The sequence below is a fragment of the Eucalyptus grandis genome, chromosome 2 (assembly GCF_016545825.1).
Source record: "Eucalyptus grandis isolate ANBG69807.140 chromosome 2, ASM1654582v1, whole genome shotgun sequence".
Classification (NCBI taxonomy): Eukaryota; Viridiplantae; Streptophyta; class Magnoliopsida; order Myrtales; family Myrtaceae; genus Eucalyptus; species Eucalyptus grandis.
The window spans coordinates 4,845,765-4,865,942 of NC_052613.1; the positions used below are offsets into that span (position 1 = coordinate 4,845,765).

General features: G+C 39.8%; 1 protein-coding gene across 1 annotated transcript; it reads left to right on the forward strand.

Moving 5' to 3' along the window:
• Window positions 1-18,200: 18,200 nt before the first annotated feature.
• LOC104418977 (short-chain dehydrogenase reductase 3b) lies at window positions 18,201-19,449 on the forward strand. The gene is given in 4 exon segments (XM_010030466.3): window positions 18,201-18,898; window positions 18,901-19,170; window positions 19,173-19,202; window positions 19,205-19,449. Coding segments are annotated over 4 exon segments (783 nt in total). The 5' UTR covers window positions 18,201-18,507; the 3' UTR covers window positions 19,297-19,449.
• The last annotated feature ends 729 nt before the right edge of the window (window positions 19,450-20,178 follow it).

Here is a 20,178-nt window from a genome sequence, read left to right on the forward strand (position 1 = left end):
AGCAAACGGGCAGAACTGCACAGATTACCCTTATCTCTGCTTGAAAGATTCAAGCAACATCAGCTAAAGCACGAAATCACCAACAGCTAGTGAGTTAGGACACGATTCACTTATTGCTATTATCCGTGAGTAAGATCTACAAAACAATTTCTCCACGTGAAGCAAATGATGGCACACTCCAAACTCCAACCTTTGACCCATCTTCAAGACAACAAAAATTAATTAATTAATTTTTTCTTTTGGGTGAAAGACAACAAAAATTAATTGATCCATGAGATTTTCAAGACACCTGTGAACAAGATGAAAACATGGGCATCCTCCAGCTTGTGTGGAATTCCAGCAAAAACAATTGCCTAATGAAAAGTACATAACCAAACTATCCATGAATTACAATCACATCATATGATCCTACTTTTGTTCTTTTCCAACTCCCCACATTGTTTCATGCCAAAAGTAGCATAACTAGGCGATTGTATAAGCATTTTGCAATCATGGTCAATGCCTACAAGGGAATTTTCGAAGTCCCTCTCATCACAGCACAGACAATCCAGTTTTCCAAGCTAATCATACTTTTCCCTCCATGAGTACACCAAATAGAGGATCCAAGAAACTGCATCATCTTTTAAGCTCTTGTGCCTCTAACAACTTATGCATTCATCTATGCAACAGGAAGGGATCAAAACCCCTCCTACTCTACAACACAGGACATCGAACTATCACTCATTCAATTCTACTATGCGCTGTCTTCCAGCTATAACAATTTACAGCTACCATGATGAAAGGTGGTGAAACCGAACCCACCATTCAATAGGGCACAAAAATTCATAACAATGCATCAATCAAAGCAAGCAAGATCGTAGACCAACCTATTGCAGGGTGTGTTGGGGGTCGAAATGTGAACGAGATCGGAGCACAGGGAGGCCAAGTGATCGCACCACGTCCGAGCTTCGACCCACCCGGACTCGGCACCACATAGCAACTCGTCCTCGCCTTCTTCGGTCAGGTGTTCCTGAGAGAAACGAGTTGGCACATAACAGAACGAAAGAGCCCGAAATTCAGCTAGCAAACTTCACCAAGCACACACCCATCGCACACCGAATCCTGTGTGAAATTCAAGAACCGAAAAACCGCAACACTCCTAGATCAATCGAATTCCAAACGCACCGACAACGCCTATCTGACCCCAATCACGCGGTTCCGGCGCAGACCTAAGAAAAACAGAATTATACGCACGAATCGAAATTGAACAAACACCCGAACGGACGAACAAGAACAGGGGGAGAAAAGAGAGAGGGATCGGGTGTGCGAGAGAGAGAGAGAGAGAGAGAGAGAGAGAGAGAGAGAGAGAGGGGGGGAACAAATCGAGAAGACTGATAATAAGCGGATTCGTTTACCATCCGGTGACGAAAAGGAAGTAAAAGGAGGAAGAGAGAGGAGAGGAGAGAGAGAGAGAGAGAGAGAGAGAGAGAGAGAGAGGAGAGAAAAAGAATCGGCGAGAGCAGATGCGATGCTGCGAGAATCGGCGGGCGGATGTGATGTTGCGAGAATCGACGAAAAGAAAAGAGCTTCGCGTGATGGACTGTAGAACAACGGAGAGGAAAGAGTGTCGAGTCGAGAAAGGTAGGGTTTTGTTTTGGGGTAGGGTAAAATTGGACTTTTAACAAAATTTTGAGGGTAAAATAGACAAGAATGCAAAATTTATTAATCCTCCCATGAGCATGCCGAGAATCTTTGGAATGCCCAAGCGGTGTCCACCTGCTTTGGGCTTTCAACATTCCAAAGGCAAGCATTTTGCCAAGTAGCCTTTGAAAGTCGAACCAAACACTCTTAAATTTTTCCCAAGGGCCTTTGGGGGCTCAAAGCCCCTTGGGAAAGCTTAACCAAACACCCCCACCGTCTGCCTGCGTCATTCCGGCCGTCACGTGACACACGGCGACGCGCAAGCCATCCCGATGTCCTTGCCGATCGCATCGCTCCTACCGTCCTTGTCCCTTGCCGATCACCCGCACCGGGGAGCCCCCTCGTGGTTGAGCTTCACTCAAGCATTGCCTCCTGGCATCGTCATTGCTGCTTCAAGCTTGCTGATATCTCACGAACTCCCACGGGGTCCTTGACATCCCACTCTCTCCTTCTCGGCTTGATCTCAGAGGAGACCAACATCAGACGTTGCCGGCACGAGTCCAGCCCACTTCGTTGAGCCTCCCAGCTTTCTTCGGAAGTTTGTTGGACTTGTTTAAGTCAAGTTCAGTGGGCATCAGCACCACTGCAGTCTAGTCTAGACTAGTTAAACGGGTGGTCGGGTCATAAATGATCGACCCAAATTAATCAATTTAATCCGACCCTTTTGGACCCATACCCGACCCAACTTATACTCGATCTATACCTTATTCATTTAACAAAACCTAAAAAAACTTATTTCTTAAATATATATATTTTAAAAATGTTATTGCTAAAATGGTTTTATACAATTAATGGACAATTTTTATAATTTTTAAAATAATTATTTTAAAAAATTAATTTTTAATTAAATTTTAAAATTAAAAATTTAATTATTTTTATTTTTAAGAAAATAATTTTATTTTTATTTTTATTTTTGTTCTTCTTCTTTGGCTGGTTGCTGGCCACAATGACAGCGGCGGCCATAGGCTAGCCTCGAGCTCGTCGACACCGACGAGCTCAAGGCTCGCTAGATTAGCGAGGCCTCCGCCTCCCTAGATCTAGTGAGCTCGAGCCTCGTTGGACATCGGTGAGGCCTCCGGCCCAGTTCGGCGAGCTCGGGAGGCTTGCTGGATTGGCGAGGCTCGAGCTCGCCCCTTGCTGGATCTAGAGAGGCTTGAGCCTTGCCCGGCGTTAGCAAGTTCGAGTCTCACTAGATTAGCGAGGCCTCCGCCTTGCCAAATTTGGCGAGCTCGAAGCTCGCCGGCCGGTCGCCAACCATCGCGTGCCGACCACGAAGGAAGGAAGAAGAAAAAAAGGAAAGAAAAAAGAAAAAGAAGAAGAAAAGAAAATTAAAATAAAAAAGTAATATAATTTCGATTTTTATAAACAAATATTTTTGTAAAGTTAAAGAGGGAAGAGAGAGATTGCAAGGTTTTGGTTGAAAATGGGTTCTAAATCCAACCCATTTAAAACCTACCTATCTTAAGTCTTTAATTGTTAAACCCATTTAACTAGTTTTTTCAAAAAATAAGTGACCCATTTTGCCACCTCTAGTCCAATCCCAGCGTCGCGAAGCCCGAGCCTTGCCCCATCATGTTGAGCCTTGATTGTGATTCACAAGTCGTCATTGGTTAAGTCAAATTTGGAAGCCAAAATTCAGATTAGGTAAAAATCTTGTCTTATTTGGTTTTCGAATACTCCATCTCCTCATTTAAAATATCATTGATGCATATGATTGAAGTTCAAGATATATTATCATATCCATGACCATGAGTCGCCTTCTAAATTAGGGATTAATTCTTAATTTCATAATGTGCATACGATTGACAGTTCGATTTATGACCCGCGATTGTACAGAAAATCGTCAATCCGATTTCATGCCCGAGATATGATTCACAATTTTATAAAAATTGACCAATTTGATCTTATGTGCGAGATACGATTTGTCAATTTATTTCTATAATTAGATGAATATCGATAATTTCTCATGTGATCGATGACATGTTTGTTGTGGATTTTCTTTCTTTCTAATTTTGCTTGGTTTTACTTGATTTTACTTCTAAAAAATCTCTAAAAGATTAGACACAATTAAAGTAGTTTTTTTAAGGATAGATTGCATGTTTATGTTGGTTATTTTATAATTCCGAATTTAGTAAAATACCAAAAATATCTTTTCAAAATAAATTAGATCTTCTTTTCTAGGATAGTTTGCATATTTAAATATCATGCACATTTAATTTCGAATTTTAATTAAAAGAAAACACAAAAAAAAAAAATCACGCTCGTGTTACGTAAGATTAGTTCATTAATTGCACGTCATCTAGTAAATTGCATGTTTAGGATAATGCATGATATGTTAGAATAGTTGCATCAATCTTTTCCCGTCATTAGACTAGGTCATTTAATAAATGTTGCGTAACATATAGTTTGCATGTCAGGTTGCATGCTGCATGTCATTTTAGTCAAACATTTTTGTATGCACCTAATTTCTAGGTTTCATTTAAATAAGTGAAGATCCAAAAAAATTAAGCAACTATGTGTTAAATAAAAAACATATTTATAATTGCTGACGTGATTTTTAAGCTAACATTGCAGATACTTTCATTGTATGAGGTAAGTCTTGCAATTTATTTATTATTTTATTGGTACTGGATTGCGCACTCGCATAATCACCTCACATGGTAGGGAGTAATAAAATAAATTCAAGATGCCTAATAAATATTTTTTTTCATGAAAAGAATGATACCGAAAAGGCATTAGAGAAATCTAATATAACAAAGTCCTTATACTCAAATTCTCTAGTTCATAGGAGTAATTTTACTTAAGTGTCTAGTTGACTTACCATAAACTGATTAGTGGCGACTCCTAGATAGAATTTATTTGTATGCTAAAAACTTAAATTTAAGTCGTGAATTGATATGGATTTGGAAGAGCCCGAGCTAAGTTTAGACTTAATAATCTATTGGCCAAACTCTAGATGATGCATTTGAGGTTAGGTCGTGACAAGGTATATGGAGAGCTAAGAAGCCATTGGAATTAGTCCATAAAGATGCATGTGGTACAATGATTGTTAGGATTTGTCTTACAATCACAAAGAGAATAAAGAGTAAAAGTGAAAGAGAATTTGAGAATCGAGGTTTTGTCTTGGTTCACCTTTAAATTATGTCTATGTCCAGTTGAGGATTTTGCTATGATTAGCACATCGTACCTCTCCATTATATCCTTCAAATTGCTAGAGAAAGATAATATATGATGAGTCTAGGTGATGACTTTTGATGTAATTAATGTTTTAAGATGACTCATGGTGATGAGTTGTGATGTAATTAATGTATTAAGGTGAGTCATGGTCTTGAAGTTACCCGCTCTCCATCTAATCTTGGGGGCTGCCTTCACCTCATAAGAGCCTTTGGTAACGAGAATCTTAGTTGGTATCAAAACCTGATTCTATGGATTGGGGTATATGTTAAGCCTATGTGGAAAGGAGTCTTACATTGCTTTGAAGAAGCCAACCCACTCTACATATAAACTCCGAGGGTGCCCTCATCCCCCAAAGAGCTCTTTTGGGGATGAGAACTACACACGCGTGCACGCATTGTGAGGGTGCTGCCCCTTTATAATGGAAAGTATGATTCACACCCCAATATTCTCATACTTGGTCTCAAAATCAGTAAATACTCCCCATACTTCTTTAAATCCTATACTGTGTACATCATTTAAATTTTTCAGCATTCATTGCCTTGGTAAAAGAAATATGCACTATTCACATGTGTCAATTTTTTCAACACTACAGTTTTTTTGTTCAACTTTCTCTCGAATAAAGTGATCTTGTATGCTGATATGCTTTGTTGTAGAATTTATCACTTCAGCTATCACAACCAATCTTCATTGTCCCTTGCATAACACCAAGCTCTTTATGCAATTTCTGTGGCCAAATCACTTCCTTAGCAGCATGATTAAGGGCCATGTTCTCTATTTCAGTCAAAGATAAAGCAACCGTGGTTTCCCCTTGCTTATCCAACTCACAACTCTGACGAATAAGGAAATAACATACACAGCTTCTTTTGAAAACGAGAAACATGATAAAGCTCTCTTGCTTTCACCATTTTCTGCCAAATTAAATGACGGCTGGTGACCTCTCATTAATAAGATAATGAAAGAGATGGTTCATATAAAATGTACCTGCAGAAGATTTGGTGAAGTGAAAGTCAACTGAGATACATCCTGTTTTTGAAAAAATTCCTTACTGAGCTAGCATCGCTAATCTAAAACTAGAATTCATTTTATTTTTTCTCAAGCATCTTAACCAATAGAAAAACCAGCCTCCATCTGAATTCTCTCCAGTTTTATGTATAAAGGGATGTTCATCTCCCTGATATAAGTAAAAAAACCGTTTCTGGTACCATCCTTTATCTCAACCTATGCGTAGGGAAAGGATGGCAGACCATGCATTGGAAAAGCTCGGTTGAAAGTAGCCATCATAACCTGCAGTGCGAGTGGCATTGGTGAGGAGACAGCTTTTTAGTTCACTAATCATGGTGAATGTGTCGTGATCGCTGACATCCTCCTAGAAAAGAATCTCCTTTTGCATCTACATTCTTGTGATGTCTCGGATGGAGAACAGGTGAAGCCCTTAGAACAGTCAACCCTTCAATTGCATGGTCGCCTGGAATTCATGTTTAGCAATCCAGGAGTTTGCAACTCCATCGAGCAAGGCATTCTTGAACTTGACATGACGGCTTTTGAGCAACTTTTCGCGATCAATGTCCAAGGATTGGCCACTTGCGTCAGGCATGGGGGTCGTGCCACAGTTGATGGGGGCTCAAGGGAAGCATAATTTACACAGCCAGCCTCGTCGCCACTAATGGAAGTGATAAGTACATTGATTACGTCAGATCTAAGCATGCTGTGCCTGAGATCGGTGAGGTTGGCGTGCAAGCAAGTCGGAGAATGCAGCATTTGCATGAACTGCGCGTCACGGAGATAGTTGCGATGCAATTGCTGCATGGCTTGATGGCCAGGAGCAAGTAGGAAGTCGAGGGTTCCCTCGAGTCAACATGGAGCTTGAAAGGGCGTTGAAAGTGAAGCATGTCGTGCGGTGGTGTTTCTTGCATTGAAGATTTTGTAATAATCTGGTAGTCGAGTAAGCGTGGACACGCTCTATCGGAAGTCTTTTAGCAGAATAAGTCGGTGCAAGTTCCCATGTTTGCTTTTCATTTTCAAGCTTTGGCACTTTTAATAGGTAGAGTAACGTAGAAATAGTTCCTTTACAGAAGTGTAATCCATGGAAAAGAAAGGTTTCGATGCTGAAGTTTCTCTGACAGCATCTCTGATGATTGGATGATGACAAGTTTTACAAAGATGCCTCAAGCCTTTCGAATTTCGGAGGTCCTAAGGGTGTATGGCCATTGAAGTTTCTCAGATCTTCTGAATAGATAGACCAAAGAAGGCAATCTAAAGAGGAAGAAGTTGAAAGTCCCTTTTCCTGCCTTTTGTTCTTCTTTTATACACCCATTGCAAAGTCATTGACTGAAGCTGATAAAAGGTGGCTCCAGGTTAAACGTCAAGGTTGGTCAGGTAACAGTCAACAATGATGCTTCACAAAAGGTAGCAGCCACCTAAAGTTCTAAAGTTTGAAGTTTTCTCTTGGGAAATTCACTGGAACTTGCCGAAGTTTGATGGAAAAAATATTCTTGTTGGGCAAGCATCGGTAGCGGTTGGAATTAAGATTGCGTGTAAGTATGATTTTGACATCGATAACAATTCGTGATGTGTAAATGTGTGTATATATATGGTATGTATTAAGTAAAGGATGGACAATGGAACAAAATATGATCATTTCAAAGATACAATTCATGGGGAAGTGAGTTCATAAACCCATATCCGTCAAATCCACACAAATACCCATTCAATTAGAGATTATTTTATTATTTCTACACAAGCTCTAGGAGAAAATATTACATTGGCTGGTCTGCATGTCATAATGAGACGGGGTCCTTCAGCAATCGACACGTGACGTCGTCGGTAAAAGGTTCTGTTTGCGTAAAAGACAGATAGATCAAACAAATTTGCGCATTATCTGCAATAATCCATAATTCATTTATCTCTAGACCGAACAAGTTCTTAAAAGGTTTAAGGGAAAGAAATAAACAAGAGATTCGTTTTGAAGGTACGAGAGCCCGCAATATCACTCATATATTCTCTCTCTATCAGAAAAATAAAGATAAATAGAGAATTATGAAGTCTTACGATAGTAAAGGTAGATATCACGTCATAATTTCGATTCTGATTACCGCAAGATAGACAAGTATATTAGTTTCCCACGTCTGAAGTGAGTGAGAATAAATGAAAGGTCCACTGCTCAATTAGCACGCCTTATGGCACTCCACACAAATACCCATTCAAATTGGAGGTTATTTTATTATTTTTATACAAGCACCGGGAGAAAATATTTCATTGGCTGGCCTGCATGTCATAATGAGATGGGATCCTTCAGCAATTCGACCCGTGACGTGGTTGGTAAAAGGTTCTTTCTGCATAAAAGACAGATTGATATAGCTAGTATACGTACCTAGAGGGGGGTGAATAGGTATATAAATGATTTTTCTCGATAATTGCACAATAACAGATAGTTGATAGATTTGAGACAAACAGTAATCAAAGTAAGACTGAGAGAAGAGAAAATTGAACACGCAGTTTATAGTGGTTCGGCTTATTTCAAGCCTACGTCCACTCTTCTGCATTGACAGCCTATTGGCTGGATTCCACTATGAACAAAGAGATGTTACAGCGATGTTCTCCATTGATTTCTCGGTGTAGATGATCTACCACACTCGCTCAAGATATCACTAAGTATAGACACTCTTTGTGTATACAATTTTGCTCAAAATGTATCGACTAATAATCAAGGTGCTTCAGACTTTGGAATTTCTCTATCTGTCATGCACTAAAGCAACTAGAATGTCTTCCTTTTATACTCATTTATGCCATCATACCCGTTGGCACTTACCAAAGGAATTCCTCCAATCTACCAGTTGGACGGAATCGATCAAGAAGATCATTCGAGCTATTAAAGGAACCTGACGATAGCCCATCAATCCTGTTCGCCCATACAATCAGGATCTTGGTTTCCAAGAATAGAACCTTCCAAGAATATTTCGTCGACCATCGGATCTTCAAACGATCTTGATTACGAATAAAAGAATTCATTATTTTTATCCAGCCAAGAGATCTTCTCCAGAGGATAAGACTAAATTCTCAACCAAATACTTCGACTCTGGATTGCCTTCACCTTTGGATTAGAAAAAAACTGTCAATGAGAATAGTCTTGAGTCTTGAGTCTTGAGTGCTGAGTGCGGTGATCGAAAGTCTTCGGACTCTAAACGAAGGTTTGTATTTATCCGACTAGGGCAGTAGAAACGTTTTGTCGGCTTCAAAATATTATGGAAAGATTTCTCCAATAATCTCCCCCTTTTTGATGGTGACAAAACTTTCCTGTAGATTTGAACAACTTTGACCTGCAAAACATTACTCAAGCAAAATGGCTATCTCATAAAGATTAATAAATCAACTAGATTATGCATCCACAGAAAATCGGTTAGTCTTTCATAAGTAAGACCATACAGCAACACTTGATATAAATGCAAACAGTCAAACATCAAAATCCACACATAAGTCAGTCAAATTCAAGTTCACACCCAAGTCATACTCAAATATTCAAACACGTCAAAGTTTAAAGAGTTCAAAAAGAGTTTTAAAGAGTTCAAATTGCAATTCTCCCCTTTTTGTCATCATTAAAAAGGTGAGAGAAGAGTCAAGTGCTTTGCAGGAACGTGCACAACTGGAAATCTCCCATCGATTGGACGATGCCTTCCGGCCTCTTCAAGTCTTCCCGTAGATGAGCCACCTCTTCTCCTTTGGCATTGGCTTGAATTTGAAGAGCGAGGTCTTTCATTTGATTTGCCGGGAGTAACGGAAGATGCTTGTCCAGCATTCTTCATGACTTGAAGTTCACATTCCAGAGCATAGATTTGACCCTGCATTTCCAGAAGAACATCAAGGATACGACGAAAATCTGCGGTATTGTCCGTTTGTGTGCTCGCATTTGCTCTTTCGGATGGAGTGAAGGCAGACGATGGAACTTCGGTGTAATCGAGCAGATTTGGTGTTGACGTATCATGTCCTTCCTCAGGCATTTGAGAAGTCTGAAAATCTTCTGGATTTGCTGGTGAGCGATTCACACCTTCACTGTTGACAGCATGTGGAGTAGTTCTTCCTTGCTCGCCATCTTTGTCTCTAGGACCTCAATTGGGGAAGAGTGATGGTCATGCTCTTCAGCATCTTGATTCCCTTTCTCTGTGGCTTCATCTGCAGACTTTTCTTTTACTGCTTCTCCTTCTTCTTCAGCTTCTTTCTCTTCGTCTTCTTTCTCTTTCTCTTGTTGCTCCTCTGCTTCTCTGTTCTTTGCTTGTTCCTCTTCTTCACTCTGTTCTTTTTCTTCTGCTTCTTTTCCTTTCTTCTGTCGTTCTGTTGATTCTGGTACAGAACGTCTGGTTCTTTTCAATGCAGAGATAGTGAGATCTTCCTCTTCATCTTCATCCTCCAAGATAAGAGTTCTCATCTTTTTGGATGGAGCACCCATGGGCTCCTTCCTTTTCTCTTTGATGCGAAGATCTTGGAGTCTTCACTTTGAACTTCTCCATCGCCTTATTAAGCTCTTTCAGACGCATTTTTGTCAGCATCTTCAAACCCACCACCATTTTGTCGCATGGTCGAATACAAAGAGTATGTGGAGGTTCAATGTTCAAGTGTCTGAAGATCTTGGTCACAAGACCTAGATAAGGCAATTGGCCCTTGTCCTTCACCATTGCTCTGTACATGTGAAAGAGAATGGTGTGAGGGGAGAGAACTTTTTCCCGAATTGATCACGTACATCAATTTCGCCTCGGAGTTAGACACGTCAGTCTTGGATGTAGACTTTGGCCTGATACAGTTGATCACAATTTTGTGAAGCAAGATGTTGATGGCATGCATTCTTGAGTAGGTAACTCTTCCTTCTGTACTCCTGTCTTTGACAAGTTCCAGTGTGGTACGATTGAAACCTTGATTGGTTTATATCGTCCTCTTTCAACTCCAATTATGTCTGCCAACATGTCCACATCTACCTCATAGACTTGGTCTCGAACACTGAAGGATATTCTATTCGCATCTAAAAAGCTAAGATTCGAATAGAAATATGCTGTCAATTGCGCATAATCGTCTGTGGTATCGGAGCAAAATTGCTCAAGTTGAAGCAGATTGAACTTCTCCCTTAAGTTCACATTAATGGCATCCAAGAAATCGAAATCAACACTCCTAGGGTTTATCACCCCTTGTTTCAACAGTCTGAAGAACTGATTCTCATGTTCCTTCGATTTAAACAAATCCATCCTTTTTCCCTTCACCTTTGCAGCAACACCCATTCTAGGTTGAAATTCACTGAACATTTTATCATCATCGTTCCCATCAGTCGGATTCAGTCCCGATATACGAGGGTCACTTGGAATGTTCGCAAGTGCTTCATCAGCCTTTCCTTTGGGAGCAATCCCCAAATCCTCCATTTGTCGCAAAAATATTTACTCATTCCCATAATTCTTATCTTTAAGGAAACCATCTATATAGTTCAGCGGAGTCCCAATGCTCTTCAACGCACGATAGAGCTTGTAAATAAAAGAGGGTTTTTGGACTCTTACTGGGTCTGCATCCTCGATTATTTTTTCCTCCGGTTGTTGACCCGCACCTTGTGGGGTAGATGATGAAGAGTGACGTGGTGGAGAATGAATAGGGCTCTGTTGCTGACTCAGTAATTCTTCCTCTTCGGTGAGATCGAAATGGGTAGGCCCCTCCTTCATTCTCTGTGGTCCCCTGTTTGCAATTCTTGAAGACTTTCTCGAAGAAGACATCCTTCCTTTTCGTTGAAAGATTCCTTTACTCGCTTTCCCAAGAAAAGATGACAACTTTCTCGAAAATGAACACGAAGTAGAGACAGGATTGGGAGGAGAATGCATTTTTAGGGTTTTGAAGTTTAAGCGAGGAAAACTGTATATATATAACTCAGTTTAAAAAGGAAAAACCAATCGGCACAAAGGAAAATGAACCGACGCCTCTTTTAAAATCAATAACTGCCAAATAGAAGTTAATCTTTTTGAAAAGACAAGATTCAGTTTTTCACGGAAATTATAAATTAACTGTACTAATGATTGTACCTTTTCGAGATTGAATATAATAATAACTTACAGTCTATAGCCATGAATGTCTGAGTCTGAGGGTTGGAGAGTCTCTAGACTTTAACTTCCTCAAGCTTCAAAATGTTGAGTCTTGAACGGATAAAATCGAATTGATTTTTCTCCAAAGGCTTCGTGAATATATCCGCTAGTTGATTTTTGAATCAACAAATTGAATCGAGATTTCTCCATTTTGAACATGATCTCTAATGAAATGATGTCGAATCTCTATATGCTTTGCTCTTGAGTGAAGGATTGGATTTTTAGTGAGATTGATTGCTTATTTGGTGTTGTCACATCTAATCTCTCGTGCATGAGTCTTCAATTCCAAAGTCTTGTAGCTGTTGTTTTATCCATAGAATTTGCGAACAGCAACTTCCAAGAGCTACATACTCTGCTTCTGTTGTTGAGAGAGACACAGTGCTTTGTTTCCTTGAAAACCAAGACATTGTCCTGCTTCCAAGCAATTGGCAAGTTCCTGAAGTGCTTTTTCTATCAACTCTGCAACCGGCCAGATCTGCGTCTGAATATCCCATAAGATTAAAGTCTCCCTTCTTAGGATACCAAAGACCGATGCTTGAAGATGAAGCAACGTATTTAATAATACGTTTCGCGGCAGACGAGATGGGATTCTCTAGGATCCGATTGAAACCTAGCATAGATGCAAACACTCAACAAAATGTTAGGTCTAGAAACAGTAAGATAAAGAAGTGAACCAATGATGCTCCTATACAGCTTTTGATCAACTTTCTTCCCTTCTTCATCTTTGTCTATCTTTAAAGAACTTGACATCGGTATGTCGGTCTTTTTGCACTTTTCAGTCCAAACTTTTTGACAAGATCATTAGCATATTTTTCTTGATAAATAAAAGTTCCTTCTTTCAATTGTTTTACTTGAAGACCAAGAAATAATGTTAACTCTCCCATCATACTCATTTCAAACTCGTCCGCATAGACTTAGAAAATTTCTTGCATAGACTTTCATTAGAGGATCCAAAAACAATATCATCCACATATATTTGAACAAGTAAAAAGCTTTTGTTTTCCTTTTTGATAAATAAAGTAGTATCTACTTTACCTTTGACAAAACCATTCTATATTAAGAACTTACTTAGCCTATCGTACCAAGCTCGAGGTGCTTGCTTTAAACCATACAAGGCCTTTTTCGGTCAAGGCGAGTCTGGCTTCTTTGGGTCTTCAAACCCTGGTGGTTGTTCCACATAAACTTCCTCATGGATAAATCCATTTAGGAAGGCACTTTTGACGTCTATTTGGAATAACCTGAAATTTTTATAACAAGCAAATGCAAGTAATAGTCGAATAGCTTCTAACCTTGCTACTGGTGCGTAAGTCTCATCATAGTCTATTCCTTCTTCTTGTGTATATCCCTTGGCCACGAGTCTTGCTTTGTTTCGTACGACTCTTCCTTTCTCATTCATTTTGTTCGTGAACACCCATTTAGCTCCAATAATAGTTTTACCTTTTGGTTTAGATGTCAATTCCCAGACATCATTAATGTTGAACTATCTGAGCTCTTCTTGCATAGCTTCAATCCATCTTTCATCAGATAAAGCTTCTTCTATGCTTTTTGGTTCAATTTCAGAAATGAGAGCCACAACACTAGACTCTTCACGCCTTTTGGATCTGGTGCGAATTCCTTCATTAATTTCGCTGATAATGAGATCTTTGGGATATTTGGACTTATGCTTCCGGTTATTGGTTGATTTGTCGGTTGATGATCTCTTTCTTTATTTGAATCTTCACGAACAGACTTGATGCTGGTCTTCTAGAGTCTGAGATGCTTCTTGAGTTGTAAGCTTTGGAGGGTCTGGAGCAGATTCAGACTCTTCATGATGAGTTTGATTTGGATTCATCTTGCGTAGAGTCTTGAAATTTGACATTCATTGACTCCTCACGGTCGGCTCTTCTTGTTATAGACTCTGTAGGCTTTGTTTGATGTAGAATATCCAAGGAAGATGCCTTCATCTGATCTTTCTTCAAACTTACCAACTCGATCTTTTGCATTTTTCAATATAAATCATTTGCAACAGAATACATGAAAGTATGAAACAATAGGCTTCTTATCTTTGAATAACTCATAAGGGGTTTCTCTAGAATAGGTCTTAAGAAGACTCTATTGATGATATAGCATGCTGTTGAAACTTGACTTCAGCCCAAAATCGTGAAGAAATCTTACTTTCAATTAAAAGAGTTCTAGCCATTTCTTGAAGAGATCTATTCTTTCTTTCCACAACTCCATTTTCTGAGGAGTATATGGAGAGGAGAACACATGCTTAAAGCTAGATTCATCACAAAATTTTGTAAAATCTTGATTTTCAAATTCACCTCCATGATCTGTTCTTATACTTGAGATAACACATCCCTTTTTCATTTTGAACCTTTTTAGCAAATTTTTCAAAATACGAGAAGGTTTCGAACTTACTTGTAAGGAAATATACCCAAGTAAAGCGGGAGTAATCGTCCACAATTACTATGCAATATTTCTTACCTCCAATGCTCTGGGTTCTAGTTGGTCCGAAGAGATCCATATGCAGCAAGCTTTGTAGTACATGATTAGTAGAGACATGATTTATTGGCTTAAATGAATTTCTTACCCTTTCCCGAGAATACATGGAGTGCATGGATCGATCTTTTGGTATGGTAATTTGGGTAGACCTCGAACAAGCTGCTTTGATGAGATTTTGGCTAATTGCTTCATATTGACATGACCAAGCTTTTCGGTGCCATAAGCTTGCTTCGTCTTGAATTGAGATTAGGCATTGTGATTCATTTGGTTTTACATTCGAAGATAGATATTTCCATGTCTTCGACCCATGAAAGAGGCGAGTAGAGTCTTTTTGATTCGAACATGTTCCTTCTTGAAAGAAGATCTTAAAACCAGTATCACACAATTGGCTAATGTTGAGAAGATTGTAATTGAGTCCTTCTACTAGGGAAACATTACTTATTGTGAGATTTCCAATTTTCACAGTTCCAAATCCCACAATACTTCCTTTGCTGTTCCCTCCAAATGAAACTTTTCCACCATTTACTTGAACAAGCTTTATGGAGCAATTTGAGTTTCCTGTCATGTGTCTTGAGCATCCACTGTCAAGATACCACTTTACCTTTTTCTTGACGGAGACCTGCATTTAAAATAAAGTCTCAAGCTTTCTTTGGTACCCAAATTTTCTTGGGTCCTTTGGTGTTAGTATGATAAGCAGTATTAGCCCATACTTTCTTAACATGTTTCCAAACCATAGGACACTCTTTTTCAAAGTGATCCGGACTGTTGCACTTTGAACACCTGAGGGCATTTCAACCTACAGACTTTACAAAAACTTTCTTGAAATGATTTTTGTAAGCCCCCCTCTCTCGAGGGTCTTTTCTTAATTCTTTCTTTTACTTTAGGAAAATCAATCAAGGGAATTGTTTTTGCTGTCATACCTAGACCGGACTTATTGAAGTAAGGTCTTTGAGCTGAAAGAATTTTTCAAGTTTTCGGACCCTATTGAAAATTTCTTTGAAATATTTGATAAGTCAGTTTTTAAAGGGCATTTTTTTTCAAAAGATTATTTTCATTTTCTTTAAGAGTGGAAACATTCAAGTCTAAACTTTTAACTTTTTCTTCTAAAACGTTTTCCTTTTGTTTTAGAGCTGAGTTTTCCTTTTTAAGTTCGGAAATTCTTTTGAGAGAAGTCTTAAGACTAAAACACAGTTCATCAATGTATTTAGAAACTTTGACAGGAATTTTAAAATTACTTGCCTCAAATTCATCTTTTCGAGTCGATTGTGCCATTAGACATAGGTTGGCATAATCATTATCACTTTCTTCACACTCGTATCACTCCGGGTTTCGGCTTTGAGAACTTTTCGAAACTTTTCAGCTTTTCCTCTCTTCTTCTTGTAAGAGGACAGTTGGATACGATGTGTCCCTTTTTCTTACATTCAAAGCAAACTACATCTTTGTTTGGTTCATCATCATCCAACAGACTTGGTCTCATTGTCTTTGAAAACTTTGTTTCTTTCAGTTGAACCTTCTTCCTTTTCTATTCAGTTTTCTGAATCTTCTTATCATGAGAGCAAGCTCTTCATCGTCCATATCATCTTCAGAATCATCATTTGATTTTAATGCAATGGATTTCTTACCTTTTGGATCTTCATCTTCATTAATTTGTTCCACTTCATAAGACTGAAGAGTTCCAATCAGCGTCGACGAGATAGTGGCATAATTCTTTGCGTCTCTCTTATTGAAGTTTTTATGTGATTCAAATCCTTGGAGAGTCCACGCGGTAGCTTGTTTACCTTCATGGGATCAGAAATTGTTTGTCCTTGATTCTCAAGACCATTGACAATATCTCGTAAAACGGCTAAACATGTCGGTTATAGATTCTCTGGTTTCATTTTGAATGCTTCATATTGACCGAGGAGAATGTTAATTCTGGTTTCCTTCACTCGATCTATTCCTTCATAGGTGATATGTAATCTGTCACAAACTTCTTTTGTTGTAACACAAGAAGATATTCTGTGATTATCTCTTCACCGAGTCATTATTTGGTCTCAATTGTTTCTTTCCCTCTTTCAGAGACTGATGCAGCTTTAGGAGTAATTCCTTTTTCTACAACGTCCCATTTCAGATGATCCTTTGATCGTAGGAAAGCTTTCATCTTGTTCTTCCAGATGTTGTAATCCTTTCCATCAAAGTAGGGTGGTCTAGTATTGCTTTGCCCTTCCACCAGCCCTGGTGCTAGCATACTAGCCATGGATCTTTTACTCTAAAGTAAAACACTTCAAATAAAGTGAGTACACGAGCTCTGATACCAATTGATATAGCTAGTATACGTACCTAGAGGGGGGTGAATAGGTATATAAATGATTTTTCTCGATAATTGCACAATAACGAGACGGTTGATAGATTTGAGACAAACTGTTAATCAAAGTAAGGGCGAGAGAAGAGAAAATTGAACACGCGGTTTATAGTGGTTCGCTTATTTCCAAGCCTACGTCCACTCTTCTGCACTAACAGCCTATTGGTTGGATTCCACTATGAACAAAGAGATGTTACAGCGATGTTTTCCCTTGATTTCTCGGTGTAGATGATCTACCACACTTGCTCAAGATATCACTAAGTATAGACACTCTTTGCGTATACAATTTTGCTCAAAATGTATCGACTAATAATCGAGTCTGTGAACTCGGAATTTCTCATCTGTCATGCACTAAAGCAACTAGAATGTCTTCCTTTTATACTCCTTTATGCCATCATACCCGTTGACACTTACCAAAGGAATTCCTCCAATCTACCCGTTAGACGGAATCGATCAAGAAGATCATTCGAGCTATTAAAGGAACTCCGACGATAGCCCATCAATCTGTTCGCCCATACAATCAAGATCTTGGTTTCCAAGAATAGAACCTTCCAAGAATATTTCGTCGACCATCGGATCTTCAAACGATCTTGATTACGAATAAAGAATCCGTTATTTTTATCCAGCCAAGAGATCTTCTCAGAGGATAAGACTAAATCCTCAACCAAATACTTCGGCTCTAGATTGCCTTCGTTACTGGATTAGAAAAAAACTGTCAATGAGAATAGTCTTGAGTCTCGAGTCTTTGAGGTCTGGTGATCTAAAAGTCTTAGGACTCTAAACGAGAAGGTCCGTATTTATCAGGCCACTGCGATGTAAACGTTTTGTCACTTTAAAATATTCGAAAAGATTTCTCCAACACAGATAGATTAAACAAATTTGCGCATTATTTGCAACCATCCATAATTCACTATCTCTCTTTGAGTAAAGAAATCTGCGCAACAATGATCTATGGGATTTTCTCTCTGCCCTCATCATGTATCCGAAATCCCCACACGCGCTCACACGGACCCCGCACCACACCACACCAAAATCGAAGATAATCTGCCATCTTCCTCCCTATATCATGATCTTCCTTTGAGAAACTCTCTCTCTGTTTCTCTCTAAGCGAAAGCCAAGAAACAAGGGATGACTCTCATGGCGGTCGAAGCTCCGCGCGTCGATCCTTTTCACACCTAGACTCGCGAAGATATCTGTTTAATTTGAATATCATCAGTTATTTGAGGAAGATGAACGGTAGAGAGAATGGGAGAGGCTTCTTCATCAGACCTTGCTTTGAGTGGAGAAATATATTTAGTTAGTATAACAATTTTTAGGTTATTGATAAAATAACAACGAGTCATAAATTTTTTAAGAAGCGGGGTTCATAAAAATTTCTTATTATTTATTCATTTATTTGAAATAGGCTGTTGTTGAGGACATCTTTGTTCCGGCACCATGATATCCGGAGGGCCCATGCAATAATATCTCCTAGGTCTAGTGCTTTCCACGCTTTCGCTGCTGCCCAAGGACAAGATATTTTTAGGAATCTTTTGGACGTTTCTTTGCTTGTTTCTCACGTCCACTGGGGTAGTCTAGATTGAACAAGGATTTCTAGATTTCTATGTCAAGAGTGAATCACTAACTTTCTACAGAAGCCTATTACTAGAGTTTTGTTTTCCCTCAGGCATATATCTGGTCATTTCTAATTCCTTTTTGTTCTGGCTTTGCATACGAAAAGGGATGGCGAACTCTGCCTTCAAAAAACTCGAGGGGAAAGTAGCCATTGTAACCGGCGGTGCAAGCGGCATCGGCGAGGAAACGGCTCGCCGTTTCTCCAGTCACGGTGCAAAAGTCGTGATTGCTGACATTCAGGATGGAAAGGGCCGAGATCTTGTAGAATCAATCGGCTCCCGCTGCTGCACCTACATTCACTGCGATGTTGCGGATGAGCAACAGGTGATATCCTTAGTACATTCGACCCTTCAACTGTATGGTAAGCTTGACATCATGTTCAGCAACGCCGGAGTATTCAGTTCTGTTGAGCAAAACATTCTTGATTTCGACATGTCGGCTTGCGAGCGCCTCTTCGCCGTAAATGTCAAAGGCATGGCCTCGTGCGTGAAGCACGGTGCCCCGCAATGGTGGATAAGGACATAAAGGGAAGCATAATTTGCACGGCAAGCATGTTTGCGACCATAGGGAGTGACAAGTACATAGACTATACCATGTCTAAGCATGCGGTGTTGGGCTTGGTGAGGTCGGCAAGCAAGCAACTCGGAGCATACGGTATACGTGTGAACTGCGTGTCGCCAGGAGGGGTCGCGACACCAATGCCCTGCAACAGTTTTGGCCGGAGCGAAGAGGAAATCGAGAGAACGTTTGAGCCGAGCTCGAGCTTAAAAGGGTTTTGAAGGTGAAGCACGTGGCTGATGCTGTGGAGCTTCAGAAGATTCCGAATTCGTGAATGGCCATAACCTGGTCGTCGATGGAGGGCTTAACATGCTTCAATTGACTCCTCCAGCAGAATAGGTTTCAAGTTTCCATGTATGCCATATTTTCCGCTTCGGCACAAAGAAATATCATCGTAACTTGAGAATGTTTCTCGTGATAGGCGCTTCTAGCTGAGCTTTCTCGCGACGAACGGTCATGGCTCTGTAAATATTGGACATAAATCGCTCTTCATCGATCGCAAAACTAAACCAAGAAGTTCATGTTAACCAACTGCTGCACCATTTCTGTGCACAGGAGAGCAATATCAATTGGAGGATTTTGATACGGCATAAAATGTTTGTTGAAACATCAGGTGGATCAACACCAGCCAAAATCTCCTCGATGGAGGGTTTCGCATATCGTAAACCATAAATTTTTAAAGGGATGGAATGATTTATTCTTTGTTTACTTTGATAAAAACCAAACTGTTATTAAGCACATCCTAATATTTTCTCGAATGGATGTTCCGGCACCGTGATACCTGGAGGGCCCGTACTATAATTTCTCCTAGGTCTAGCGCTCTCCACATTTCCACTGCTGCCCATGGACAAGACATTGGGATGTACGGAATTTTCTGTCTCTACACCCATCATCTAAGCGAAGTCCCCTTCACACACACACTCACGCCGGACCCCGCACCGCACTACGCCACGCCAAAAGCGAAGATAATCTGCCACCTTCCTCCCTGTTTCATGATCTTCCTCTGAGATTCTCTGTTTCTCTCTAGGCGAAAGCCAAGAAACAAGAGACAACTCTCATGGCGGTCGAAGCTCCGGGCGACGATCCTTTTCACACCCAGATCGCGAACAGGTCCTCGTCAATGGACATTCATGGATGTCTTTTTAATTTGAATATCATCTGTTATTTGGGGAAAGCTAAACAGTGGAGAGAATGAGAGAGGCTTCTCCACCGCGCTCGGCC